Source organism: Lynx rufus, unplaced genomic scaffold, assembly GCF_022079265.1.
Source record: "Lynx rufus isolate CCGP_SWC_20201006 ecotype Redwood Valley unplaced genomic scaffold, mLynRuf1.p SCAF_45, whole genome shotgun sequence".
NCBI classification, from domain to species: domain Eukaryota; kingdom Metazoa; phylum Chordata; class Mammalia; order Carnivora; family Felidae; genus Lynx; species Lynx rufus.
In genome coordinates this window covers 576,037-603,492 of record NW_025814862.1, presented here as the reverse complement: position 1 = coordinate 603,492, position 27,456 = coordinate 576,037, and the positions used below count along the sequence as shown (strand labels likewise).

The window sequence follows — 27,456 nt, the reverse complement described above, 5'->3', positions numbered from 1 at the left end:
CGGCATTCCCCGCGCTCCCCGTTCCCGGCGCTCCTCGCGGCCGCCGCCCTCCGCACGACGAGCCCCGCCCAGGAGGCGACCGTTAGCGCGGCCGGGGCCTGAGCGCCTGGTTCCGCCCACGCGGCCGCGCTATTGGGCCTAGCGCCGTGGCCGCTAGCGCTGCGCTTCGCCGATTGGCAGCCTCCGCAGCCCGCTCGGCGGTCCCCCCAATGCGGGGTGGCCGCGCGCAGGGATTGGCCGCGAGCCGCCAAGGCCCTCCCTCTGCTCGCCCCGCGCGGCAGGCGGGTCCCGCCGACCGGAGAGAGCTTGGGCGGCCTTTCTAGATAGCGGTATCCGTGGCGGTAGCGGCCAGGCCGTGAGGGTCTCCTTGCTTTGGTCGGGCTGCGGGCAGCTCGGGCAGGCCGCGGGTGCTGGAGGTAGGTGCGGGGCGCGAGGGGCGCCCCGCGGGGTCGGGGCGGGCGCTGCGGCCTGCGCGAGGGCGCGCCCTTCCCCTCCCTCCTTCTCGGGCCGAGGGCTAAGGGCCCGGGCAGCGAGGCGGGGCGGGGCGGGAGGGCGCGAGGCGGGGCAGCCACGCGGAGTCCCAGCCTTTGTGAAGCATCATGGCCGCGGGCCTCAGAACGCGAGGCGGAGGTCCCGCCGTTGGGGGTGGAGGGGGGGCGGGCCCCAGGCCCAGGTGACGCCGACTCCGGTCGCTCTCCCGCGCGGGTAAACAGCCCGAATGAAAAGAGGCCCCTTGCCCTGTGGGCCCGAAGGTGTAGCGTCGCTTTCAGGCGGGAAAGGTATGAACAAGAGTAGTGTTCGCCCAGGACCCTGCCGGGTGTAACAGTTTGGGAAATCTGAAAAGTCGCCCAAGTCTTTTTCTCCACCAAATGCTCATGGATTGAGTGTCACGTAGATGGACGGATTGTGGTTGTGTTGTAACAATGGTCGTGGTAAAAATAAACGGAGCAGGGCAACCTGTTGATAGTGATACCTGTCAAGTATCATTCGATGGACTTGGGTTGCTCATGGTAGGAATTTGATTTGCTGTTCTGCATGCTTGCATGTACCTTGTTATCTGATGCACGGCAGTCCAGGCTAGGGCTGGTGACTGTGAGGACAACCACCAGGTGGAGACCCTCTGTTTCCTGGCCGCAGACTGGACTCCCAGTCACGGGGCTTTTGGCAGACTGGCCCAAACCCTGCCGCAGGCTGTCACTCACCAAAGAGTGTGAATGGCCAGTCAGCGGTGCGCCTGTGAGTACAGGATGTGAGGTCTGTTAGAGGATGACAAAAGGAATGGATGAGGTCATACTGCTGCTGGGTTGGGCGGGAGGCTGCAGTGTGAGAGGCTTGACCGAAAGGCAGCAGCCCCAGCATTGTACATCACAGCTGCTGCCTCGATGGCCACCCCAGCAAGTGGACTTCAGTGAAGGGTGTTATCCAAGCCTGTTGGTTTTACCCTATGTGCCAGGGATCCAGGGGAGCCTGCTGCGAGTCTCCTGATGGCTCACAGTCCACTTGGCAAGCAAGGTTTACGTCCATGTGTTCAGTCAGCTGAAGCAGTAGTGGGGCCGATGGCAGGAGTCACTCTTTGAGCCCCTTTACGGCCAGGCACTCTGTAGGGCACTTCCTGGGGATGATTTTATAATCTGACCATGACCTTGGGGGTAGGAAGCCTGAATTTCACTGGTTTGCCTGGTCTTGGTCCCTCATAGTAGTTGCCCTCCCCTTTTTGGTGGTCTCATCCAGGTTCCTGGCTTTAATGCCCTCTTCCTGACATCTCCCATTGCCTTCTCCAGCCCAGGCCTCCCTTCTGAGCTGCTGCCTCTTCCATGTCTCCATGTATTACTTTGATGTCAAGTAGCCACGTCCAAAAACCAAACCCTGATCTTCACCCACCCCACAACATTTCTCATGCTGCCTTCATCTCCTCAATGCATGACAGCTTTGTTCTTGAGTTTAGAGTCACCTGGATTCCTCTCTTAGGCTTCCGTGCAACACTCAGGACCATTTCTTAACACCTCCAGCTTATCATGCTACTCTGAACTGCCTGGTGAGCCTCTTAGTTCTTCTCTTTGCTCTCACCCTTGCTCTTCCCTCTACTCACCCATGGTAGTTTTTCTGGACACAGAATGGTACTTTTAAACTGTAAGATAGTGTAAAACCAAGGAAGTGAGGAGGGGAGCCACCTAGCCTGGGTGGTAAAGCAGCTTCACTACTTTCTAGCTGTGTGACCTTGAGCAAGTTGCTTAACCTTTCTGTCTTTAACCTCTCTCCGTGCTTTGTGAGAATGCCTAACACTCTTAGAACAGGGCCTGGCTGAGGGTTGGCTGCCACTGCTGTCCTTGGATCATGTGACCTCACTGCTTGGACCCTCCTGTCCAGTAGCCCATCTCTCAAGATAAGGGCTACAGTTCTTGTCTCACTCCACCCTTCAGCACACTGCTTTTACCTGCACTTCTGCCCCAGGGCCTTTGTTCTTCTCTGTTACCTGGAACATCCCCTCCTCCCACCCACCTAGCTCACTCTCTTCTGCCTACAGATGGACTCTGGCTGTGCAGCCTTCAGTCTGCCCTTTCTGAAACTGCTTCCCCTCCCCCAACTCCTTGCTTTGTTTTCTCTGGAATACTTCTCACCTTTTCTTGGTTGTTTGTCCATCTCTCCTGCTAAAATGTGAGCTCTGTGGGGCAGAGATTTTGTCCATTGTGTCCTTAGCATCTAGAATGGTTACATGTGCCACATGGAAAGCATTCAGCAAACACTTGTTGAATGAGTAGAACAAGCTTACTAGAGGAAAGTAAGGAACTTAACCAAGACAGCTCCATTGTGAGCTCTGAACCTTGAGCTGCTGCCCGCCTCCTCCCCCCCCCCCCCAAGGGCTGGGAAGGCTTTCCTGATCTCCCAGGGAGAAAGAACGGTCTCTTTCTCTACAGCTCTCTGACTCCACCTTCTGTACCTCTTCCAGGGTCATTATCATCTTTGCTTTGTGCTTTGATCCTGGCAGCTGCTTGGCCTTATAACATGGTGGCAGGTGTCCTCGTCCTGTACCACCCATTGTTTTCAACCCCCCTCCCCCCGCCATTTTCAGCCCCGAGAAGCACAGATTGGTTCTTGATCTGTGTTCTGTAGTACTGAACATGCTGACCTGTCTGTCCTCTGAAATGATCTTTGTTGGTTGCCAGGAGACTGGCCTTATTACACTTGGTGCTCCTCCTGCCTGTTCGGTTGTAGCCACCTTAGCGTTTACCGCAGGTCTGTGTCTTGTTATCCACATGCTGTATTCCCTTGATCTTTAGCACCTTTAACAGATACACCTTTGGGGGAAGTATCATTAAATTTCCATTGAATTCAGAAATGTAAGGACATCTTAGAATCTAGGAAACAAGAGTGACAGCTCAGTGGTCATGGCCCTTCCAACTGCATCCAGGCGGTGGGGACCTTGTTTCTTGTTCGTGGTAGTACATCCCTTAGAGTAGATGGCCAGTGAATATTGATTGAATGAATTAATTAAATCTAAACAAATCTCTGGTTTTTACGTTGCATCACCTTGAAACTACAACCACCACGCTCTAGTCCTTCACTGTAAACTTCTTAAATGTGTGATGTCTGCTGTCTTCTGTTCTATCTGTGCAGCCAGTCAAGCTGCCCTGGGTGGGCATGGGCATGCATGTGCATATCTGCACCCATATGCATGGCATGTTCATGCGTGTGTGTGTCAGCATGGCGTGGGAGTGTGTGTGCATACACATTTGCGTCTGCACGTGCTTCTCCTGCTTTGATGTCTGGCCCTCCCGTGGACCTCTGGGTTTTTGGATTGTCCCTCTGACCTGCCTTTTCATGTCATCCGTTTTGTTGTCTTTTCTCTGAAGGGAAGCTTCCCAGAGTGGCATTCTCAACCCTCTTGGTCTATGTTGCTTCTCTGGGCAGCCTCTCTCCTGTGATTTTGGCAACTACCACCTCGCTGATGTGTTCTGTCTGGCCTTCTGTTTCTGGGCCAGTCACAGTTGCAGAGCTGCCGCCTCAGACCTGTTGGACAGGTCTGCCTGGAGGCTCCGTCCATTCTCCTCTGCAGGCTTCTGCCTGAATACTGGAACACGGGGGACCCTCCAGGGGAGAAGCCTCATTCACCTTCAGTTCCCTCTTGTCTCTGCTCTCCACCTCTGCACGGTCAACAGTGTGGTCAGTTCTGTGTCTTCACTGTTCTTGAGGGCTCCAGCCCTGTCAGCAGAGCCTCTTTCACACCTTTGTCCTCTGGCTTGGAGGACTGCCTTGTATGCCTTGGGCATAGGCACTGGGCCTGGCACAGCAGTCAGTCCCCTTTTTCAAATAGGGACTGAGTTGTGGTGTGTGAATCACTTGACCCTTGGTGGCTCCTTATTGCCCCCAGGATGGAGCCAGGCCCCAGATGGCACCCAGGACTTCCTGTGCCTTGGCTCCAGCTGTCTCCTGAGGCTCCCCCGACCGACCCTGGCCAGGTTCCCTTCCCCACAGCCACCACCCCCTCCTCTACTGGGAACAGAACCATGCCACCTCTGGCGACCTCAGCACGCTGCATCACTGTCCCGGTCCACGTGCCACCTTGTGGGCCCAGGAGAGCCCTGGGGTCCCTGGGTAGCAGAGCGCCTGGCCGTATCTCTGAGGCCCTAGTGCCGCAGAGTTGAGCTGAGGGTCTCGCACTCGCCCTCTGACTGACCCAGCCCTAGCAGGTGAGTGGATCCATGTCGCTCTGATGGCCAGAGGGAGGCCACACACCTTATGTGTATTCTGGAAAGGGCAGCCTTGCACCGCGAGCTTGCTTACCTAATAAACTGAGTTAGGGGAATGCTGCGGTGAAGTTTAGCCTAGTTTTTTAAAATCTTTTTTGAGTGTTAAGATAATACTGTTTTTGTGCTTCTGAAGTAGGAATTACAGTGGACAATTAATATATTTAACTTTGGACTTAAATTATAATTTAGGTTTTGAAGGAAAAGCATAGAGCTAATTTGTTTCGAAGCCTAGAAGGTTCTCTAAGGCAGTAGTATTTTAAGTTCTTTACTACACTGTTAATAGCACTTGGTTCTCAGTGCCAGTGAAGCAGAAGGTTTCTGTCATTTTGTGACGATGTTTTTAAATCTCTTTGCAGGTGGAAGAAGAAAGGTGCCACTTTGGCATGAAGACAGACTCGCTTAGTCGTCAGTCATTTAAGCTGAGTGCATTGTGATTTCCAATAATTGAGGCAGTGGTTCTAAAAGCTGTCTACATTAATGAAAAGAGCAATGTGGCCAGCTTGACTAAGCCGCCAGCGTGTGCAGCGCGGGCAGGACGGTACCCGGGTCTCAACGGACTTGTGCATGTTAGCTGTATAGATTTATGTAAGGTTTTTTAAAACTCTGGTCTTTTAAAATAGTCTTAACCACTTTTACTATGGAGACATATGAGAGTCCCTCTCCTCTCCCGCGTGAGCCCGCAGGAGAAGCAGTGATGGAGAACCGAGCTTGCCCCCTCCAAGCGCTGCCCCGTGAACAGTCTCCACCACCTCCCCTGCAAACGTCCAGTGATGCAGAGGTAATGGACGTTGGCTCTGGTGGTGATGGACAGGCCGAATCCCCTGCTGAGGACCCGCTCAACTTCTACGGAGCTTCTCTTCTCTCCAAAGGATCCTACTCTAAGGCCCGCCTCCTCATAGACCCGAACTGTAGTGGCCACAGCCCGCGCACCGCCCGGCACGCACCTGCGGTCCGGAAGTTCTCCCCTGACCTTAAGTTGCTTAAGGATGTAAAGATTAGCGTGAGCTTTACCGAGAGCTGCAGGAGTAAGGACAGGAAGGTGCTGTACACAGGAGTGGAGCGCGACGCTCGCGCAGATTGCGGTCTGGCCCTTAGCCCTGTCAGTGGAGACGTGCATGCTTGTCCTTTTGGCGGGAGTGTTGGGAACGGGGTAGGCGTAGGGGGTGAGAGTGCTGATAAGAAGGATGAGGAGAATGAGCTGGATCAGGAAAAGAGAGTGGAGTACGCAGTGCTCGATGAGTTAGAAGATTTTACTGACAATTTGGAGCTAGATGAAGAAGGAGCAGGCGGGTTCACGGCTAAAGCAATCGTGCAGAGAGACAGAGTGGATGAAGAGGCCTTGAACTTCTCCTATGAGGTATGTCGGCGACCCCTCCTTTGGAGCACTCTTAGCAAAACCCAAAGAGAGGTGTTGGGAACTGCAGCATCTTTTGAAAGCTGATGTTGCAGAGAAAAAAACAAAAACAAAAACCCGTATGAGGTGGAATGACGTTAATGTGGAAAAGAAAAAGCTGTAAGAAGTCCAGGTTTTTAAGTTTTCCAAAGGTTTGGCTGAGCAGTCGACCTTGTACTCTATGCAACCTGAGTTGGAAGGTGCTGCTGAGAAGCACTTCCTGGTGGGATGTGTACCTGTATCAAGCATCAAGCATGTTGGTTGCAGTTGTCAGTTTCATCCTGTTTGTTTTTCAGATGATCACGCAACATAAAGGCATACCGAGGCCCCACTTGAGAGTGCCTCATTTCTGTCTGTTCTCACTAATGCTGTTAAATTTGCCTACGGTACAGGAACGCGGGCTCCGGGGGCCATGGTGTCTGAACAGCATGTTTTGCAGGATGATTTTGACAACGATGTCGATGCTCTGCTGGAAGAGGGCCTTTGTGCTCCCAAAAAGAGGCGAATGGAAGAGAAATATGGAGGAGACAGTGACCATCCGTCTGATGGAGAGACAAGTGTGCAGCCAATGATGACCAAGATTAAAACAGTGCTAAAAAGTAAGTCAGCCGGTTAGAAAGTAGTGTGTTTGTGGGACAGCAGAAGTGTAGGTTTGAGAGCCCTCGGGTGCCAGGTGGTGGTCTGGGCAGTGGGCACTTATTTGATGGAGGACGGCCATGTCTGATGAAGGGGAAACAGATAAGACACAAGGATGTAACAGATGCATGACAACCCAGGGGCAGGTTGGGGTGTCTGCTGTGGATACACACCACAGAGCGGCTGGTGTTGTGGAGAGGAATGGGGAGGGCACTTCTGATGGGGTGAGGAGGAGGGAATGTTGTATGCTGGGAGATGACAAGATAGGCAACTAGAGGGTGTGGAGGCCGAGGCCAGAGGCAGGTACAGCACCACGGCAGGGGATGGTTGCAGTCTGGGTTCTGGATTCAGTAGAGGCAAAGGTATTCCGAAGCCACACTTGGTTTTTGGGGGTGGTGGAGGGAGTTGGGAGGCACCCAGTGACATGCTTGTGCTGCTGCTTTGCCAGTGTGGTATAGGTATAAGAGAAGTTGGTGTCAGTTTCTAGCTTTCCTGGCCTGGAGGTACCTGTGAGTGTCCAGGTGGAGATTAGGCAGTGGAAAGGGGCTGAACAAATGCGTGGGGACTTGGGCACACAGTTGAGACCTTAGGCTGGGGGCCGGGTTGCAGAAAGTGGCCTGGTGTGATGGGAGGAAATTGAGGGGTCGGTGGTGTCCTGTCTCTGACTACAGAGTGGACGTGTCAGCAGTGCTGGCTGCTGGCACGTGTCTGCCTGGGTTAGCTAGTGGTTGGAACAGGATGGGTGTTGGGTTTATCAGCTGTAGATGGGGATAAGCCTAGGGCCTCAGCTTCTGGGAAGAAGGGGTGTGGGAGCAGTCTTTACTTCAGTGCCTCCGGAGATTTGCTTTGTACTCTTTCTGTGGTTTCAGCAATCTGAGCAAAGTCCTGTTCATCCTGAGTGGCCCACAGGTTCACAATATGCCTGTGACTGCAGGCATGCCACTTGGCCTGCCTGCACTGGGCAGTCCTGTACCTTTCTCTCTGCAGCCTTCTCCACCTCACCCACCTGGCAGCCTGCCCCATAGTGCAGCCTCCCAGGAGCTGCAGCATGGGCCTCATGCTCACAGGCGGCGTGTGAGCTGCATGTGAGCTCTTCAGATGGCTGGGCCAACTTTATGGCTGCTGGTTGTCACAGATGAGTGATCCAGGTGCACCTGCCAGTAGTGCCATGTATTGCCATGTTCTGGTATCAGGTCAGGGGTTAGCACTGCCGGGTGGGGACCTGGCACTGGGATACCACTCCCTTTACCATGAGAGTCCCTGGTGCCATTTTATTGTATGTATATTTTTTAGATTTCATTTGCTTTTTTCCTTTTGTTTCTAAATTTCTTACTTGCACCCAGTACCTGTAAGATAATTGTTTCCGTTGAATCTTTGTGCTTTTCCCAGTAACCAGGCCTGTCAGTGGCAGATGTCAAGTGGGTAACAAGTCTTGAGTCTTTTTCTGTGACTGCGTGTTTACATGCTTTAGCAAGAACTGATTTAGAAATTTATGAATTGTGTTTCACATGCTAGTGAGAGCATGCAGCTTAGGTACAATGAAGGCATGTTATCCAGTCACAGGGAGCAGTGGTCGACAGACATGTAATTTATTAGCAAAGCTAACCCAGTCCCTGGGGTGCCTCTGGCCACAGCCAAGGCAGGCAGTGAGGAATTAATGCCCTTGATGCCCACAGCTGTGCAGGCAGCAGCTGAGGCTATGACTTGTGTCTTATAGGATCTCATCCCAGGCTCCTTCATGCACCACATGCTGTTCTAGGTCTAAGAGTACAGCAGTGAACAAGGTGGACAGCTTCCTGTGTTGAGGAGGAACTTAGGTTCTATGGGTTAGAGCTATGTAAACACAACAATTGAGAGCAGAGTTTCATGCATAGGAGGTGCTGAGCAGCAGATGGGGCTGGGACAGGCTCTGAGGAGGGCAGGGTACTCCCCTACTCTCCTAGTTCTTAGAGGTTTTTTTCAATACTTGGTTGGCTTTACTGTTCTCATCTGCTTGTAATTTTGAAGACTTCCATAACTTGGAGAGTTTTTGAAGTGATTGTGGAATGTTCTTGTCTTTATGTAGGTCGTGGCCGTCCTCCTACGGAACCGTTGCCTGATGGATGGATCATGACATTCCATAACTCTGGAGTCCCCGTGTACCTACACAGAGAGTCTCGGGTGGTCACCTGGTCCAGGCCGTACTTCCTGGGAACGGGAAGCATACGGGTAGGGGATGCATCAGTCATGAATTTAGTCTTGTAAGTTTGCAGACTGAACACACACATGTTGCACTTGCATCGTAGCCAAGCAGAGGCAGGTGGAAGGCATCGGATGTTCAGACCTTTGGGGTCATCCTTGTAATCTGTGTTGCAATTTCACTATCCGCAGAAACATGATCCTCCTCTGAGTAGCATTCCCTGTCTGCATTATAAGAAAATGAAGGATAATGAGGAAAGAGAGCAAAGCAGTGAGCTTGCCCCCAGTGGGGAAGTGTCCCCTGTCAAGCCACTGAGCCGATCTGCGGAGCTGGAGTTCCCCCTGGAAGAGCCTGACTCCATGGGAGCTGACTCAGGGCCCCCTGATGAGAAGGACCCGCTGGGGGCTGAGGCTGCCCCTGGGGCCCTGGGGCAGGTGAAGGCAAAGGTCGAGGTGTGCAAGGATGAATCAGTTGGTAAGTTTCCTTCCTTCCTTGTTGGTTGGGACCCATCTGCAGGGATGTGGCTATATACCACGCCTTCCCTTCAATTACATTCCTACTGCTGAAGACCACTTGTTCCTAGTTATGTTTGTGAGAAAGGGGCTTCTGGGGACCTGTGTCCACTCTTATGTGGCTAGAAAGGTGCGTCTCCCTGATCTTAGAACCCACCTGGTCTGCAGGCCCCACATGGCCAGTGCTGCCACAGAGGTGGCTACAGTCAGTGCAGATCAGCCTTTTTCTCCAGTCACTTTTGTGACCTTTCCTGAAATTCTGGTTTTTCAGCAGGATGTGCTCTCCTGGCATTGTTTTGATTTACCTTGATGGGCTCAGAGTGAGCTTCATCAATCCATGGACTCAGCACTGGGGGATGACCACTATTCTGTGGACATTTCCTGCTTTAGTCCCACTATTGTTTTTGGCTGTGTTGGTGTTTCTCTTCATTTTTTGTGTGTTTTTTAGCCTAGGCCTCCCCATTCAGTTTCTTTTTTTTTTTAATGTTTATTTTTGAGAGAGAGAGAGAGACAAAGTGAGAATGGGGAAGAGGGAGAGAGAGAAGGAGACATAGAATCCGAAGGAGGCTCCAGGCCCTGAGCTGTCAGCGTAGAGCCTGACGTGGGGCTCGAACTCATGAACTGAGAGATCATGACCTGAGCCAAAGTTGGCCGTTCAACCGACTGAGCCACTTAGGCGCCCCTAGGCTTCCTCATTCAATTCTTAGTTTGTCTCTATAGTGGTGGCAGATCTGTTTCAGCCCACCTGCTGAATCTCATTTCAAGGAGGACTTTGTGTTTTTGAGGATTTTTGGTAATTGCTGTTTGGATATTGTCAGTATTGCTGCCCAGCCTGTCTTGTAACTCTTATGAATGAGGAGCCTAGAAGAGCTGGGGTCAGGGGACCACCACTGCTGAAGAAGGGGAGGGTGTCTCAGAGAGGGGTGGCGTCTGTGGAGAGAGGTGTCTGGGGAAAGGCAGGGTGTGTCACTAGCCCCCAGCTTCCCCAGTGGACAGACTGCGTTCTCCCCACACCTGCCTGCCTGCTGTCTCCCTCCTTATCCACGTCAGCCTCCCCTGTCTTCTGTCCGGGTGCTGGAGCTTTTCTCAGGACCTGGCTGAAGGGAGCTTTTGCTTTCAGCCTTTATCATAGAGGTTTTTTTCTTCATACTATCTTTTAGGCACACATAACACCTGAATGTGTTCCTGTTTTTTTGAAAACACTTGCCTTTCATTTCTAATTTCATTCCCATGGGAGAGGTTGACCACTTGTACTTGTTGGCAGACTCACTTCCCTGCATTCACATGTAAAGAAATATGTGGTTTTGGTGCATAATTAAGTAGGTGCAGGTACATTGTTTCACAGCTTTGTGTTTTAACCGTATATTCCTCAGTCTTCACACATGGAACTCCTCCCTCCGCTTCCACCAGCACTGCTCTTTGGGCTGGCCATGAGCCATGACAGTCCCTGCCTCAGGGCTTACACTTGAGTAAGAAACCAGTTAGGCTGACATGATTCTCTAGGATGTCCTGGGAGGGAGAGGGGTAGTGGGTGCAACGGTAAAAGCAGGAGGCCCCTGGGAACTTCACTGAGTGGGGTGGGTGGTGAACAGTGGGGATGGGCCAGGGACTGTGTGGGGCGAGGCATGACCAGTGCCAAGGCCCAAGCCACCTGCTTGTGTTGCTGAGTGTGCTTGGGGCCAGGGTGCCGGAGGGGAGAGTGCAAGGTGTGCACTGGGTGCATAGCGCTTTGGCTGCTGTGGTACCTGTTTTGATACAGGGAAAAAGGCTTGAAGGCCATCTGATTTTTTGTTTGTTTTTAAAACTTTTTCTTTTTCTCCTTTTTTCTTATTGTTCTTGTTCCAAATAAACTAAAAGAGCATCCTAGAGGTTTGTAACTTGAGTAATTTGAGGAGCTGCCAGAGTGAAGGGACCTGATCCTTTGCTTTCTTTGCTCTTTGAAAGGAAAAGTGAAAGAATGGGGATGGTGTGGTGGGACCTGTTTGATGGGCAGCCCGTTGCTGCCTTACTCAGTGGGCAGAGAAAACATGACTCTTATGTTGGAAATTAACAATTTTGTTCTCTGGTAAATCCGCACAGATCTTGAGGAATTTCGGAGCTACTTGGAAAAGCGTTTTGACTTTGAGCAAGTCACTGTGAAGAAATTCAGGACTTGGGCTGAGCGGCGGCAGTTTAACCGAGAAATGAAACGGAAACAGGCAGAGTCTGAGAGGCCCATCTTGCCAGCCAATCAAAAACTCATCACTCTGTCTGTGCAGGATGCACCCACAAAGAAAGGTGAGTTGGGGCTTGTAAATTTTATCATTGGCAGATTGATTATACTGTTGTTTTTCACTTGATGGTCTTAGAACATATGCTTTGTGTGTGAATTGCGTTTACTTCAAAGCTTGTGTTTACCCTATGAATGCAGAGGTGCACTGTGTTCATGGTGGTGAGCCCCTAATTGTGAGTGAGTCGTTAACTTGGTGGTGCCAGGTCCCAAGTGCTAGCTTGCGGCAGGTCCTCATGCTGTTGCTGAGATAGGCCTTCTTGTCACAGAGTTTGTCATTAACCCCAACGGGAAGTCCGAGGTCTGCATCCTGCACGAGTACATGCAGCGAGTTCTCAAGGTCCGCCCTGTTTATAATTTCTTTGAATGTGGTAAGTTTGACCTCCCCCATCTCAGCCCCGAAGAATCCTACACCTTGCTGGGGTCATGGCTGGGAGGCGGGAACTGACCATTAGCCCCACTCTTTGGGATAGGAGTGTAAAGGCAGGGCAGGGAGAAGGGCACTGCAGGTGGGCAGGTCATTTTCACAGTAGTGTGCCCCTTCTGAGGGCCAGTGCTTCTGCTTCCCCTTCCGTTATCCATGCTCCCTCCACCCCCACCTTCCGTTCATTCCTTGCTCCAAGGAAGGCCTCCCTTGCTGTGTTTCCACCTGCCCCCAGGTGGATGGAGTGGCCTTAGGCCTGCACTTCCCACCAGCTGTCTCCTGTGGCCATCCTCATCACACCTTTGTGAAAACCAGTTTGTCCTTTTTTTGGAAGTCTGAACCCAGGAGTCACACATTATTTTTCATGTTGTTTCTTTGACTTAACTGCATCTGTGTGTCTCCGCTGCTCACAGCCCTCTGTCCATCTTTCATAGACATTGATCCCTATCCCGGCTTGGCCTCTGGCCTCCTGTTACCCCTTCAGCTTACGAACCCGTAGTCTCCCATTTCCCAAAATTTTCCTGGCATGCTCTTTGCCTGCTGACCAACCCTTGGCCCTGTCTCCATGCCTCGGGAGCCCCTGTCTCTGCCCTCCAGCAGCATCCCTGACCCTGCCTTGTCTTTTGGTGCCAGCAGATTGTATGTATACGTGCGTGCATGCTTTTAATGTCTTGGCAAGTGTTTCTAAAGCAATAATTTTAATTTTAAGAGAACCCAAGTGAGCCTTTTGGTGCCTCGGTGACCATTGATGGTGTGACCTATGGATCCGGAACTGCAAGCAGCAAAAAACTTGCGAAGAATAAAGCTGGTAATGTGCCTATTTGGGTATCAGAGACCCATGCTACCTACTGTGTCTGCCTCTCCCCTTAGCTGGGGAGGGCTGGGGGTAGAGCAAATCCATTTTATTTATGTAATCATCTACCTTGGTTTTTTAAAAGTATGTGCTCTTTGGAAAAGACTCAAGTAGAGGAAGTAAAGTGTGAGAAATAAAAGTAGAAAATGCAAACCTCTGCTCGGTGGAGGCTGGGCCAGAATCTTCCAACCTTGTCCCCACCACTCACAGAGCTGACTAGGCTGTGCCTAGCACGCATACTAGAGCGGGTTTGTATTTAAACTGAGCAAAACGTGGGCATCTTAGGAGATGACAAACAGGTGGAAACATATGCAGTCAGCATTCTCCTTGAGTGGTTTTGACATGTGCGAGGATGATTTCCTGAGTCCTTCAAACCGCCATTCATTGAACATAGCCTGTCAGATCCCTGGGAAGGCCTATGTTTCTGGTTAAAATGGAAACCATTCTGCCTCACCATTAGGATTACTTGACCTCTTCTTGGGAGTAGAGCACATTGCATGGTACATGTTGGGTGTACCCAGACACTGGCGCCCACAATTCCATTCTTGAGGTTTCTCTGTTGTGTCTTCCAAAGCATGAAGCATGTTGGTTTATCACATTCTCACCAGGTCTCGAGGGTGGTGAAAGTGCTTTTGCTCACGTGACTCAGAATTTCCTTTGGAGTTGCTTTCTTTGGTGATGTATGCTGAGGATGATTGGGAGAATACGTTACTTTCTATCCTTTCGTCACGGGTTCTCCCTCAAGGCCTGCTGTCCATTTTGGGCAGAAAACTGACAAAAGCCTTTTTCAGCTCAACAAACTGGTGCTGCTAAGGTCATGGGGCACATAACCAGCAGAGTGGGGCTCATTGTGGGAGTGGAAACGTCCTGGCAGTGGGGCTCTGCTCTCCCCATGTGCAAGGATCCACTTCTCTGCCCAGACCCCAGCTGCTCTCTTGATACCTCACTCGGATGTCTTGCCAGCACCTACAACTCTACAGGGTCAGGCTTTTGCCCCTCCCCTGTTCTGCAGCACCCCCCACTTCCCCACCCCAGTGGTGAGTGGCAGCCCTGCTCACGCAGAAACCTGTGCTCAGCCTTGAGTCATCCCTCTGCTCCATCCTGCAGATTCTTTCTCCAAAGTATCTGTCCAATCGCTCTGCTTTTCCCTGCCACACTCAGCAGCCTGCTCACTCCTCAGGCCTCGCTGCCTGGCCTGCTACAAGTACCTCAGGGCAAGAGTACACACAGCTTGGTGTGGCTTACAAGGCTGCCCACAGTCTTAGCGCTTGTCCCACGGCCTCCTTTGTTTAGGATGTGCACCTCCCGTCCTCTGCTCTCCCTGCCTGTGAAGTGCTGCTTGCTGTTCCCCAGGGCCCTTGCTTTCCTCTGAGCCGTGGGTACTCTGGCCCTACACAGGAGTCAGCATGTAGCTTGCTCTGGAGTTAGGAAGTAAGCTGGGCCTGAGCCCTCACCCTTGGGGTTTTTCTTTTCATAGCCCGAGCTACGCTGGAGATCCTTATCCCTGACTTTGTCAAACAGACCTCTGAGGAAAAGCCCAAAGACAGTGAAGAGCTTGAGGTGAGTGTTGTGATCCTGCCCTGTTTGGAGCTGTGGTCCCAGTGCAGTGTCCACACCCCACCCTCCTCACTAGTGCAGGTTATGCTTACGGATTTAGTCACCCAAGCTCTAGGTGATTTTGTTTTGTTCATATTTTATAAAAGGGGAAACTAGCTTGTCTTTGTGCAAACAGGGGGAAAGGTGTTATTTTTGTCAGAGATTTTTGTCCCGTGTCTTGCAGTGAGTGGTAAAGAATGTGCATAATAAGTGTATACGGGAGTTCGTCAGCTCTACCCTGACTGGAGATCCGTGGTGAGAATGAAACTTTGAGACTGTCTGTAAAAGTTATGTCGTTCTTTGTATTAAGAACTACTTAAAACTACTTGCGAACTTTCTTGGGTAAATATGATAAAATGGATATTTGTAGTAAGGGCTTCTCAAATTCTGAGGAAGGTGTTCTTTTTTATAAGTTCATTAAAAATATTTTTTTTAAAGTTTATTTTAGAGAGAGAGGGCATGAGTGAGGGACAGAAAGGGAGAGAGAGAGAATCCCAAGCAGGCTCTGTGCTGTCAGTGCAGAGCCCAATGTGGGGCTCAGACTCAAACCATGAGATCATGACCTGAGCCAAGATCAAGAGTCGGATGCTTAAGCAACTGAGCCACTCAGAAGCCTAACAGTTTTATTGATATGTAATTTATATACCATGAGCTTTGCTCTTTTAAATCGTACTGTTGAGTGGATTTTTGTGTATTCAGAGTTGTACAGTCATCGCTTGCAGTGTTCTAATCTTAGAATATTTTCATCTCTCTGGGAGGAAACTCCATACCCATTAGCAGTCACTCCTAATTCTCCCTGTTCCTTGCCCCTCAACCCCTGGCGACCACTAATCTCTCTGTCTTGATGGATTTACTAGTTCTGGACACTTCATACCAATGGAATCATATGACATGTGGTCCTTTGTGACTGGCTTCTTTTATTTACCATGCTGTCTTAGCTGTAGGTTTTATCAGATTGAGGAAATTTCCTTCTGCTCTTGGTTTGCTGGGAGTTTTTTTTTAGTAATGGATGTTGGATTTTGTCAGATGTTTTTCCTGCTTGTACTGAAATGATTGTCAGGTTTTTGTTTTTTACTTTAGTCATGTGGTGGTATATTGCATAGGTTTTTGAATGTTAAACCACCCTTGGGTTTCTGGGATAAATCCCACTTAGTCATGGTGCACGTAAGTTTGATGTGTTGCTGGATTTAGCGTGCTGGTATTTTAAGGATTTTTGCAGCTATATTTACAAGGAATACTTGTCTGTAGTTTTCTTGTGATGTCTGGTGTTGGTGTTGGGGTAATACTGTCTTTACAGAATGAGGTGGAAAGTGTTCCTTTCTCTACTATTGGTGTGGAATATTTCGTGAAAGGTTGGTAGTAATTTTTTAAACATTTGATAGAATTCAGTGAAATCATCTGAGTCCAGACTTGAATTTGTCTGAGGTTAGTTAATTACTAATTCAATCTTTTCACTTTTACCTCTGTTCAAATATCCTATTCCTTTTTGAGCTGGTTTGGAAACTTTGGGTTTTTATAGGAATTTTTCATTTTGATCTAGACTAATTCTTTGGCATACATTTATTCATAGTGTTCCATTATGATCCACGTTGTTTTGGTAAGTTTGTGCTGCTCCTGCTTTCATTACTGATTTTAGTAGTTGAGTCCCTCTTTTTTTCTCTTGGTCAATTTAAAGTTTGTCAGTGTTGTTGATCTTTCAAAGATCTAACTTCTGGTTTTGTTGATTCCCCCCCCGCCCCACAATAGCTTTGTTACTGTCTGTTTCATTTATTTCTGCTGTAGCCTTTGTTTCCTTTCTTCTGCCAACCTTAGGTTTAGTTTGTTTTTCTTTTCTAGTGTCTTCAGAGTATTGATTGGAGATCTTTTCTTTTTATTTATTCCATTTAATTTTATTATTTATTTATTTATTTATTTATTTTGAGAGAGAGAGAGAGAGTACACACGAGTAGGGGAGAGGGGCAGAGGTAGAGAGTGTGAGAGAGATTCTTAAGCAGGCTCCATGCTCAGGGCTCAATCCCACAACCTTGGGATCATGACCTGAGCTGAAATCAAGAGTCAGGTGCTTAACTGACTCAGCCACCCAGGTGCCCCCTGAGATCTTCTTTCTAAATATTGGAGCTTGGGCTATAAATTTTTTTCTATGTACTACTTTAACTGCGGCCCATAAGCTCTAGTGTGTGTTCTATTTTTTGTTCACCTCAAAGTGTTTTTCTCATTTCTCTTGTGGTTTCTTCTTGAACCATTGGTTATTTTAGGAATGTCTACTTTCCATCTATTTGTGAATTTCCCAAATTTCCTTTAGTTATTGATCTTTAATTCCAGTGCGGTTCAAAAACATAGTTTGTATGATTTCAGTCAGTCTTTTAAATTCATTGAAGTTTGTTTTATGACCTAACATACGATTTGCCCTAGACAACGTTTTATATGCAAGTGTACCATGGAGTGAACCAGATGCCTGTTAGGTCTAGTTGGTGTATAGTGTTATCTTCCTTTGTTGGTCTTCTGCCTAGTTCTTCTATCCGTTCTTGAATGTGGGTATTGGAGTCTTCTGCTGTTGTTATTGAATTATAGCTTCTTTCAATTCTGTTTTTGCGTCATGTATTTTGGGGCTGTTGGTAGCTACATATATGTTGGTGGTATTGGGAGGTAATTAGAAATGTATGTTTGGTCTTTGTTCTTGGTTCCTGGTGCAGAGCTTCTAATGTAATACAGTACATTAATGTGTTTTTTGTCCCCATTTTTTTAAAAAGCTGCAGGTTGATAAAGGTGAATGTTTTTTGTTATTTTTAACAGACTCCTTTTTTGAAGATTTTTTTCCTATTTATTTATTTATGAGAGAGAGGGAGAGAGAATCTCATGAGGGGCAGAGAGAAAGGGAATCCCACACAACAATGACAGTGCAGAGCCCGAAGTGGGGCTCGAACTTGCCTGAAGCCGCGCTCAAACTCACGAACTGTGAAATCATGACCTGAGCCTAAGTCAGATGCTTAACTGACTGAGCCACTCGGGCACCCCTTAACAGGCCCCTTTCAGCCACATCTGAGTTTATGTTAATGAAGTAGCTTTTGGACGATTCCTTTGGGTGTGGGAGCTGGTTGCCCAGGGAATTTACCATTTAATTAGAGGGTTGGGACTTTCAGGGGCCTCCCCCTCCTGTGTGTTTGGGGGGAAGCACTGGATGTTGAGCTAATTGCTAATGGCCAATGAGGTGATTAGTTATGCCTGTATAGTGAAGCCTCCATTAAAAAACTCTTAACTGAAGGGGTTCAGAGAGCTTCTTGGTTGATGAACACATTGAGATGCTGAAAAGATGGCAGGCTCAGAGAAGGCATGGAAGCTCTGTACCCCTTCTTTTATACTTGCCCTATTTATCTTTTCCATCTGGCTGTTTCTAAGTTATATCCTTTTGTAATAAAGCAGGGCTCTAGGAAGTAAAACGGAGGAAGGGTTGGGAACCGCCAGTATATAGCTGCTCAGTCAGAAGCACAGGTGACAACCTGGACTTGAGGTTAGTGGCAAGTGGTGGCAATAGTCTTGTAGGACTGAGCCCTTAATCTGCAGGATCTGCTCTAACTCCTGGCAGTTAGCATTAGAACGGCTTGGTGTGGAAACACATTCATTTGGTGTCACAAGTGTTCAAACCAGAAGTCAGTTCTATTTAATGTTTATAATGGTTATGTCACCTTGATGGATGGACTGTTTGTCATTATTAAATATCCTTTATTTTTAGTAACAGGTTTTGTCTTAGTGTCTTAGAGTCAGTTTTCTCTGATACAGTCATTCCTACGTTTGTTTTTTTTTTTAATTTTTAATATTTGTTTATTTTTGAGAGAGAGACAGAGTGTGAGCAGGGAGGGGCAGAGAGAGAGGGAGACACAGAATCCAAAGCAGGCTCCAGGCTCTGAGCTGCCAGCACAGAGCCCAATGTGGGGCTTGAACTCACGAACCATCAGATCATGACCTGAGCTGAAGTCAGATGCTTAACTGACTGAGCCACCCAGGCGCCCAGTCATTCCTGCTTTCTGATATGTCTTTCCATCCTTTTACCTTTAACCCGTCTGTGTGTTTGAACCTAAATTGTGTTTCTTCTACACAGCATAAAACTGGGTTTTGTTTCTATGCATTCTGTCAAATCTCTGCCTTTTGGTCAGAGTTTAATCAATTTGTTTTTTAAAGATTTTATTTTTAAGTAATCTCTGCACCCAATGCAGGGCTTGAATTTACAAGCGTAAGATCAAAAGTCACATGCCCCACTGACTAAGCCAGCCAGGTGCCCCTTTTAAATAAAGTTAATCAACTTTTTTTCTTTTTTTTTTTCTTTTTGGAGGGACCTTAGTCAATTGAAATGTAATTACTGATAAGGTAGAATTGATATATACCATTACACTGTTTGCTTTCTGTTTTATGTCTTTTTGTTCCTCAGTTCCTTCGTTACTGCCTCTTCTGTTTTAAATACTTTCTTAATTTTTTTTTTTTTTCAACGTTTATTTATTTTTGGGACAGAGAGAGACAGAGCACGAACGGGCGAGGGGCAGAGAGAGAGGGAGACACAGAATCGGAAACAGGCTCCAGGCTCTGAGCCATCAGCCCAGAGCCCGACGCGGGGCTCGAACTCACGGGCCGCGAGATCGTGACCTGGCTGAAGTCGGACGCTTAACCAACTGCGCCACCCAGGCGCCCCTGTTTTAAATACTTTCTAATGTACCACTTTAATTCTCTTGTTTCTTTCACTGTATATACATATATTTTTAAAATTTTTTTAACATTTATTTATTTTTGAGAGACAGCATGAGCAGGGGAGGGGCAGAGAGAGAGGGAGACACAGAATCTGAAGCAGGCTTCAGGCTCTGGAGCCTGACGTGGGGCTTGAACTCACAAGCCGTGCGATCATGACCTGAGCCGAAGTCGGACACTTAACCAACTGAGCCACCCAGGCGCCCCTCCCTGTATATTTTTAAGTTATTTTCTTGGTGATTGTCATAGGGTATAACAGTAACATCTAAACTGAAAACAATCTAGTTTGGACTAATGCCAACTAACTTCAGTTGTATATAAAAATTTTGCTCCTATAGCTCTATTTACTGTCACCTTTATGGTTATGTTGTCACAAATTACCTCTCTGTATGTTGTGTGTCCACAAACATGGATTTATAATTATTGTTTTACGTAGTTGTCTTTAAATCTTTTTTTTTTTTTTTTTAATGTTTATTTTTGAGAGAGACAGACCGTGAGTAAGGGAGGGTCAGAGAGAGAGGGAGACACAGAATCCGAAGTAGGCTCCGGGCTCTGAGCTGCCAGCACAGAACCTGACACAGGGCTCGAACCCACGAACTGTGAGATCATGCCGTGAACTGAAGTTGGATGCTTAACTGATGGAGCCACCCAGGCGCCCCTAAATCTATTTTTTTTAATGTTGGTTTATTTTTTTCTTTTCTCTTTTTTTTCTCTCTTTTTTTTTTAATGTTTATTTATTTTTGAGACAGAGACAGAGCATGAACGGGGGAGGGGCAGAGAGAGGGAGACACAGAATTGGAAGCAGACTCCAGGCTCTGAGCCATCAGCCCAGAGCCCAACTCGGGGCTCAAACTCACGGACCGCGAGATCGTGACCTGAGCTGAAGTCGGACCCTTAACCGACTGAGCCACCCAGGCGCCCCAATGTTGGTTTATTTTTGATAGACAGAGACAGACTGCTAACGGGGGAGGGGGAGAGAGAGGGAGACACAGAATCCAAAGCAGGCTTCAGGCAGAACCTGATGTTGGGCTTGAACTGACAAGTTGTGAGATCATGGCCTAAGTCAAAATTGGACTCTGAGTCAACTGAGCCACCCAGATGCCTCTATATAGTTGTCCTTTAATTCAGAAAGGAAAAACAGGGGCGCCTGGGTGGCGCAGTCGGTTAAGCGTCCGACTTCAGCCAGGTCACGATCTCGCGGTCCGTGAGTTCGAGCCCCGCGTCGGGCTCTGGGCTGATGGCTCAGAGCCTGGAGCCTGTTTCCGATTCTGTGTCTCCCTCTCTCTCTGCCCCTCCCCCGTTCATGCTCCGTCTCTCTCTGTCCCAAAAATAAATAAACGTTGAGAAAGGAAAAACAGAATTAGAAACTATATGTTTATATTGTCTTTTATTTACCGTAGTTAGCTTTATTTTTTGTAATGCCCTCAATTTGTTTATGGTCTACAGTGTCCTTTTATTTTGGCCTGAAGGCTCTTCAGTATTTCTTGGACGGCAGTTCTACTACCTGTGGATTCTCTCAATTTTTGTTTATCTGAGAATGTCTTAACAATTCCCTTTAAAAAAAAATTTTTTTTAAATGGTTATTTTTTGAGAGAGAGTATGAGTGGGTGAGGGGCAGAGAGACAGGGGGAGACAGAATCTGAAGCAGGTGCCAGGCTCTGAGCTGTCGGGACAGCCTGATGTGGGTGCTCAAACCCATGAACCATGAGATCGTGACCTGAGCTGCAGCTGGACGCTTAACTGACTGAGCCACCCAGGTGTCCCTTAATGATTCTCTTTTTGAAGCATAGTTTTGCTGGCTGGGTATAGAATTTTTTTTAAGTTTATTTATTTACTTTGAGAGAGAACCAGGGAGGGGCAAAGAGAGAGGGAGAGAGAGCAAGAATCCCAAGCAGGCTCCACATTCAGTTGCAGAGCCCTGTGCGGGGCTCAAAGTTAACAACCGTGAGATCATGACCTGAGCCAAAATCAAGAGTTGGACGCTTAACTCACTGAGCCACCCAGGCACCTCTGCATATAGAATTCTTAGTTGACATTGTTTTTTTTCATAGTGGTGATCTGTCTGCCTTCTGGCCTCTATAAGGAATGAGAAATCGGCTGTTAATCTTACTGAGAATCATGTTATTGATGAGTTGTTTCTCGTACTGTTTTCAGATTTTGTCTTTGGCCTTTGACAGAAATGTGTAGGTATAGATTTCTTTAGTTTATTCTTTTTGGAATTTGTTGAGCTTCTTGGATACGTAATGTTTTCCATCTTTAAGAAGTTTCAGCCTTTATTTTCTCATAATTTTTTTTGCCCTTTAGTATCCTCTTTTTCTGGGAATCCTATTATAGGTAACCTAGTACACTCATGGTATCCCACAGGTCTATGGGGCACTGTTATTTATTTATTTATTTTCTTTGTCTTAATTGATAGTCTGGTGAGATACTGTTCTTATGCTTTCCTTTAATTCTTAGATGTGGTTGTTTGTTTTAGTTTTTTGAGCATATTATAGCTGGTTTATTTTATTTATTTTTTAATGTTTATCTTGAGAGAGTGTGCAAGCATATGCATGAGCACTTGAGCGGGGGAGGGGCAGAGAGAGAAGGAGAGAATCCCAAGCAGGCTCCAAGCTGTCAGCGCAGAGCCTGATGTGGGGCTTGATCCCACGAACTGTGAGATCATGACCTGAGCCAAAATCAAGAGTTGGACCCTTAACTGACCAAGCCACCCAGGTGCCCCTCCTCAAGGATGGTTTGTATTGACTACTTTTCTTCATCTTGTATGGCATATACATTTGTGTTTTAGTTCATGTCTCGTTAAACCTGGGCATTTTAAATAATGTGGCAACTGTGGATATCAAGATTACCAGTTAGAGGACAATTTTTTTTTAAAAATATTTATCATTTTTGAGAGAGCACAAGCAGGGGAGGGGCAGAGAGAGAGGGGGAGACATAGAGTCTGAAGCAGGCTACAGGCTCTGAACTGTTAGCACAGAGCCTGATGCAGTACTCAAACCCACTAACCACAAGATCATGCCCTGAACTGAAGTCAGACCCTTAACCGACTGAACCACCCAGACATCCCAAGGACATATTTCTTGCCTCACAGCTCTGGAGACTGGACATCTAAACTCAAGGTGTCAGCAAGGTTGGTTTCTTCTGAAGGCTAGGAGAGAAAGATCTCTTTCAGGCCTCTCTCTGGAGATAACAGTTGGAGATAACTGATAACAGTCCTTCTCCTTGTACTGTGTGTTTGTTTCTGAATCTGTTTATAGGGACAGTAGTCATATTGGATTAGGGCCCACCCTAATGACCTCATTTTAACTTGATTATGTCTGTAAGGACCTTATCTGCAAAAAAGGTTATATAATGAGGTATTGGAAGTTAGGATTTCAGCCTATCAATATGTGGGTGGACAGAATTCAACCCATAATAGTGTGACTTTCCTAGACTATTTTGTGAAATCCAATCAGAGATTTCCTGACCTAAATCAGTAAGTCTCCCAGCCTTTGCTAGGGGGCTCTTTATGCATGTTGGGGTCACCTTTAATGCTCTAGTAGTTGACATTGTGCCTTAGCCTTTACTTCCTTCCCACTTGCACAGAGCTTCTGAGTCAGTCAGGAGATTTGGGCCTTCCCAGGTCTTTCCTGGGCATGCAAGTGGCCACCTAGATCTCCAGACAAGTTGGAGCTTTTCAAAGCCTCTTAAGGGCATCTCATTCTCTAGCTTTTCCTTTTATGTTTTCTGACCTGCCTCTTGCTTGCCAGCTGGTATCCCAGCCTCAGGCAACTGCAGTATGAAACAGTTGCCACTGATTATTTTTGATAGGTTTCCTGGGGAATTGGGCTGTTTTCACCGAATGAACTCTGAGTTGGGTCGCATAAAGGCAAGTTTTACAATGAGCTTTTCTGTAGAGCTGCCACATGGACCAGACAGCAGTGGTTCTCTGGGCTTGGGGTGTTGGGGAACCAGTTTGCCTTCTTCAGTGAACCAGCCTTGCTGGTTCCCAAGGCTACCACAGAGCTGGGAAGAGAAGACAGGAATGGGCCAAATTTTATAAATAAAATGCTACAAAGCTCATTGTTCTTAGCAAAATTCAGCCATTTTTTTCTTGAATAAATGCTCCCCATGTTGTTGTCTTTAATTTCCAGAATTCTGAAAAAGTTGATTTTGACAGTTTTAGTCAGTGTTCTTGTTGATCCTGTGGAGGAGCAAAATTTGGAGGTTTTTTTATTCTGTCACCCTAGAACTGGTATAGGCTGCGTTTAAAACTTTTTTTCAAAAACAAAAAAGACAAAATATAAAACAGTATTCACCTGGGTGACTCAGTTGGTTAAGTCTGACTTCAGCTCAGGTCATGATCTCATGGTTTCAAGCCCCACATTGGGCTCTCCTATCAGCGAGGAGCCTTTTTCTGATCCTCTGTCCTTTCTCTCTGCCCCTCCCCTACTCGTACGGGTGCACACTCTCTCGAAAATAAATTGACGTTAAAAAAACTAAACCTTTTTTCCAATCTTTTTAGACTGAGACTATTCTAAAATATGGTAAAGTGCCCATGGCAGTTTAAATTGCACTCGGGTGTCTATTTTTTGTGCTTTATTGTCATAGATGGGCCATAGACAGATCACAGAGCCCACTCAGCAAACAAAATCTCAAAAAGGCTAGCTCCTCCAGGAAAAATCACATTTTCAACTTTATTTCTCAATAACCTAACTATGGAACAGTGGTTGTTCAGGGAGGCTTCCAAGGCATGTTGGAGAACTTGTTACCTACACCTCTACCCATAGCCTGCCGAGGCCCTTAGGATTGGTTGTTGCAGTTGATGATGCATGGGCTATATAGGTTGCACGCCACCATTCTCTGATACGGGGTAGCAGAAACTGGAAGGGGTAGCTATGGTTCTGGTGCTGGGAGTCAGCTTGGCCTAGGCAAGTAGGGGATGTGCGGCTCCAGCAGCCTTTTTGGAAGATGGAGCTTTGCTTTGTCATAGCAGCTCATCTGAGTAGCCTCTGCTGTTGCCCAGTGCGGTGGGGATGTGTGTCTTACCTGTCTAAGCATGCAGCACCCACGCCCCACTGCCTGTGGCTATTGTGGTAAAGTTTAAAGTAACTCAGTAAATTATAGTTGATTTAAGAAATTTTTGACATGTTGAGATAATGGAAAATTCTCCAGGGTTAGTACAGCAAGTGTTAGGAACACCTGGTTTCAAGATAAGATCCAGGATGGTCTCCATTTAGTGTTGTGGCCTCTAAGATACCAGCATCTGGCTTGGTTGGTTATTAACTGAATGAATTAGCATTTCAGTCCAGTTTTTAATCTGAAAGTCTCTGTGCTTACTGTTGGCTTTAGTTCACTTTTGTATTTGGCACCATTGTAGTTCCCTAAGCAGGGACCTCCCAGTTTCATTCTGGCCAGCTTGGGGATCCGGGGGTGTTCCATGGCTCTCCCAGCCTTGTGTGTTGAAGAGTGGTCTGTCGCTCCAGTTACCTGCTCTGTCGCAGCTGCTTTTTGCAGTCCCACCACCTGCATGTGGCCTCATATGTGGCTGTCTGGTGGTATACACTCTTGGAGGGCTACAAGCTTGCCCCAGACTGTGATGTCAACCCTGTCTCTACCTCATGCTTGGTGGTCAGAGACTGGTGGTTACCTCTTCTCTAGAGTGCATGGTTTTGATGATGACCAGCTGGCAGTCTTTGTGCTCAGTTCTTTCATGTTCCACCTTTCCTCCTGCCCTGTACAGTCTGCAAGGTCATTGTGGCTGCACCCTTGTCCCTGGAGCCTTTTACATCAGCACCTCTAGTGAGGCGTCTGCTGTGACAGAGACTGCAGGTTTCTGGAATTTGTGCCTCAGGTTGTGCTGGATAGTAGGAAGATTCAGGATCTGACCATGTACTCTGGGGCTCTTCTGGAAAGTGAGGGATCTTTCCAGAAATAACATCAGAAAGTAGCCTGAGAGGGGTGCCTGGGTGGCTCAGTTGGTTGGGTGTCCAACTTCAGCCTAGGTCATGATCTCGCTGGTCCCGAGTTCTGGCCCCACAGCAGGCTCTGTACTGACAGCTCGGAGCCTGGAGCCTGTTTCGGATTCTAGGTCTCCCTCTCTATCTCTGCTCCTACCCCGCTCACACTCTGTCTCTCTCTCTAAAAAATAAATAAACATTAAAAAATAAAAAAAAAAGAAAAGGCAAGCTTGAGAGAGGAGGTCTTCCCAGGTAGAGGAGGCTATGTGGGCAGCTCGGAAATCCCAGGTATAAAAGTTCCCTTGTACACACAAGGGACTTTTTCATGTTGGTTCTCCAATTCTCTGACACCAGCTAGGTGTCTGCAACTTTGCTCAGTTCTTACACTATTTACATGGAGTTGGCTCAGTTCCAAAAGACTGCCCACACTTCACATTCCAGCCACAAATGGGGTGCGCAGGCCACCCACATTGACCAGCCAACTACAGATTCAGGGGTTTCCGTGACTTCCCTTGGGTTCATTAATTTGCTTGAATGAGAACTTTTTTAGAATTTGCTCTCAGAACTCAGGGAAACTCCTTACGTTTACTGGTTTATTATTAAGAATACAAATGGATAGCCAGATGAAGAGGTGCTTAATCATGGTTGGTCTTTCTGGTGACCAGCCCCCTCATGAAGCTGTCTAGGCTCTGCCCCCCACCATGCCTAATTAGCATAAACTCAGATGAGGTCCAGAGGGACTCCTTTGAATAACAAAAGATACTCCTATTAGGAAATTCTAAAGTTTTAGGCGCTCCCTGAACTGGATACAAGGACCAGATATGTGTCTGATGACCAAAAATGTCCTCATCCTCTAGAGAGGTTTTTCTTCACACTTAGAATTTAATTGTATATGTGTGTACTTATTTCCCATTTTAAAGTTTGTCAGAGAAGAAAGTAGCTTTTCTGTCAGGTTGAAGGTACTAGAGCAGCACAATCATGACTGATAGGAATTGCTGTCTTGCTCCTGAAAAATTGTGACAGTGTTTCTGTCACATCCTTGTCAGTAGCTTGGTGGGTGGGTGGTGGTGCCCTTGTGGAGGTGTGGCTCCAGAGTTCCAGCTGTGGGGGCAGGATGCCAAGGTTGGCTGGGCAGGCCCTGGTTCTTTGGGAGCTCTCGCTATGCACTGCTGTCCTTGAGGTACAGTGGCACAAAGTCCACATGCAATGGTGGTGTGGATATAGAATATCCAGAATTCTAGAATTGCCATGGAAGCAGAGGCTCAGGGCATAGCATGTTTGGTGTTGATTAACAGATGAGCAGAACTGGTACTGAGCCTTTTCACAAGACCTGGGGTGATTTCTTCTTAGTATTTTATAGCTTTTTAGGTAGCTGTGGGTTGTGGTTGGTTCATGCTTGTTCTAGAATTTAGGCATTAGTGACTTGGTTTTTTTTGGTTCCCTTCCCCCGCCCCCGACCAATTTAGGTTTTAATAGAGAGTTCGGGGCACTTAGGTGGCTCGATTGGTTAAGTGTCCGACTCTTAACCGGCTTCTTAACCGGTTAAGTGTCCAGCTTCTTAGTGTGTGTTCTTCTGCCATGTGTGTGTCTGCCTCGGCTCTGTCAGGGAGGATCGTGGGTACACAGGTGGTCTTGCTCAGTCTGACCACAGGTCCACAGCCCAGGTGCCGACTGCTGGTTAGAGACTGGGTTATCAAAAGGCTGAAATGAGAGAGCCAGCCACCATGGATGGGTCGGCTGCCTGGCTAGCCACTAAGGTCTAGGGCCTGATGTCTTGGTGAATAACTTTCCCTGGAAACTGATCCATGCTGATGCAGATGCTCGTAAGTGGAGGTATCTTGTGGGGACCTGTTGGAAACTGTAGCCAAATGAGAGTAGGGAGATTTCTAGCTCACCAGAATCAGCAATTCCCTTTAGGAATGGCACCTTGCTTTCTTTGACTCAGTCACAGTCCGCTGAGAGAGGAACCCCTGCCTCCCTGCCCAGAGTAGTGTTCTTACAAGTGTTGTGTTCTTGTAAGAAGAGGGAGGGAAGTGGAGAGAGGGCTGGGTGGAGTTGGGAGTGATGCTAAAGAAAGCTTGGTGCTGCCAAAACCTGGGAAGGTCCAGAAAGAATCTCTCATAGAGGTTTCAAAGGGAATGTGGCCTGCTGACACCTTGCTTTGGGACTTCTG

The 27,456-nt window shown here is 47.8% G+C and overlaps 1 protein-coding gene across 1 annotated transcript in view; it reads left to right on the top strand.

Annotated features, from left to right (window-relative positions):
* Positions 1–316: 316 nt before the first annotated feature.
* DGCR8 (DGCR8 microprocessor complex subunit) overlaps positions 317–27,456 on the top strand; it is a 34,762-nt gene continuing 7,622 nt past the window's right edge. Inside the window, exons 1-9 of the mRNA XM_047098237.1 lie at positions 317–416; positions 5,105–6,105; positions 6,581–6,740; positions 8,843–8,985; positions 9,148–9,430; positions 11,548–11,745; positions 12,007–12,108; positions 12,871–12,969; positions 14,492–14,574. Coding sequence (XP_046954193.1) covers positions 5,386–6,105; positions 6,581–6,740; positions 8,843–8,985; positions 9,148–9,430; positions 11,548–11,745; positions 12,007–12,108; positions 12,871–12,969; positions 14,492–14,574 — 1,788 coding nt within the window. The 5' untranslated portion in view covers positions 317–416; positions 5,105–5,385. The remainder of the gene's footprint in view (positions 417–5,104; positions 6,106–6,580; positions 6,741–8,842; positions 8,986–9,147; positions 9,431–11,547; positions 11,746–12,006; positions 12,109–12,870; positions 12,970–14,491; positions 14,575–27,456) is intronic.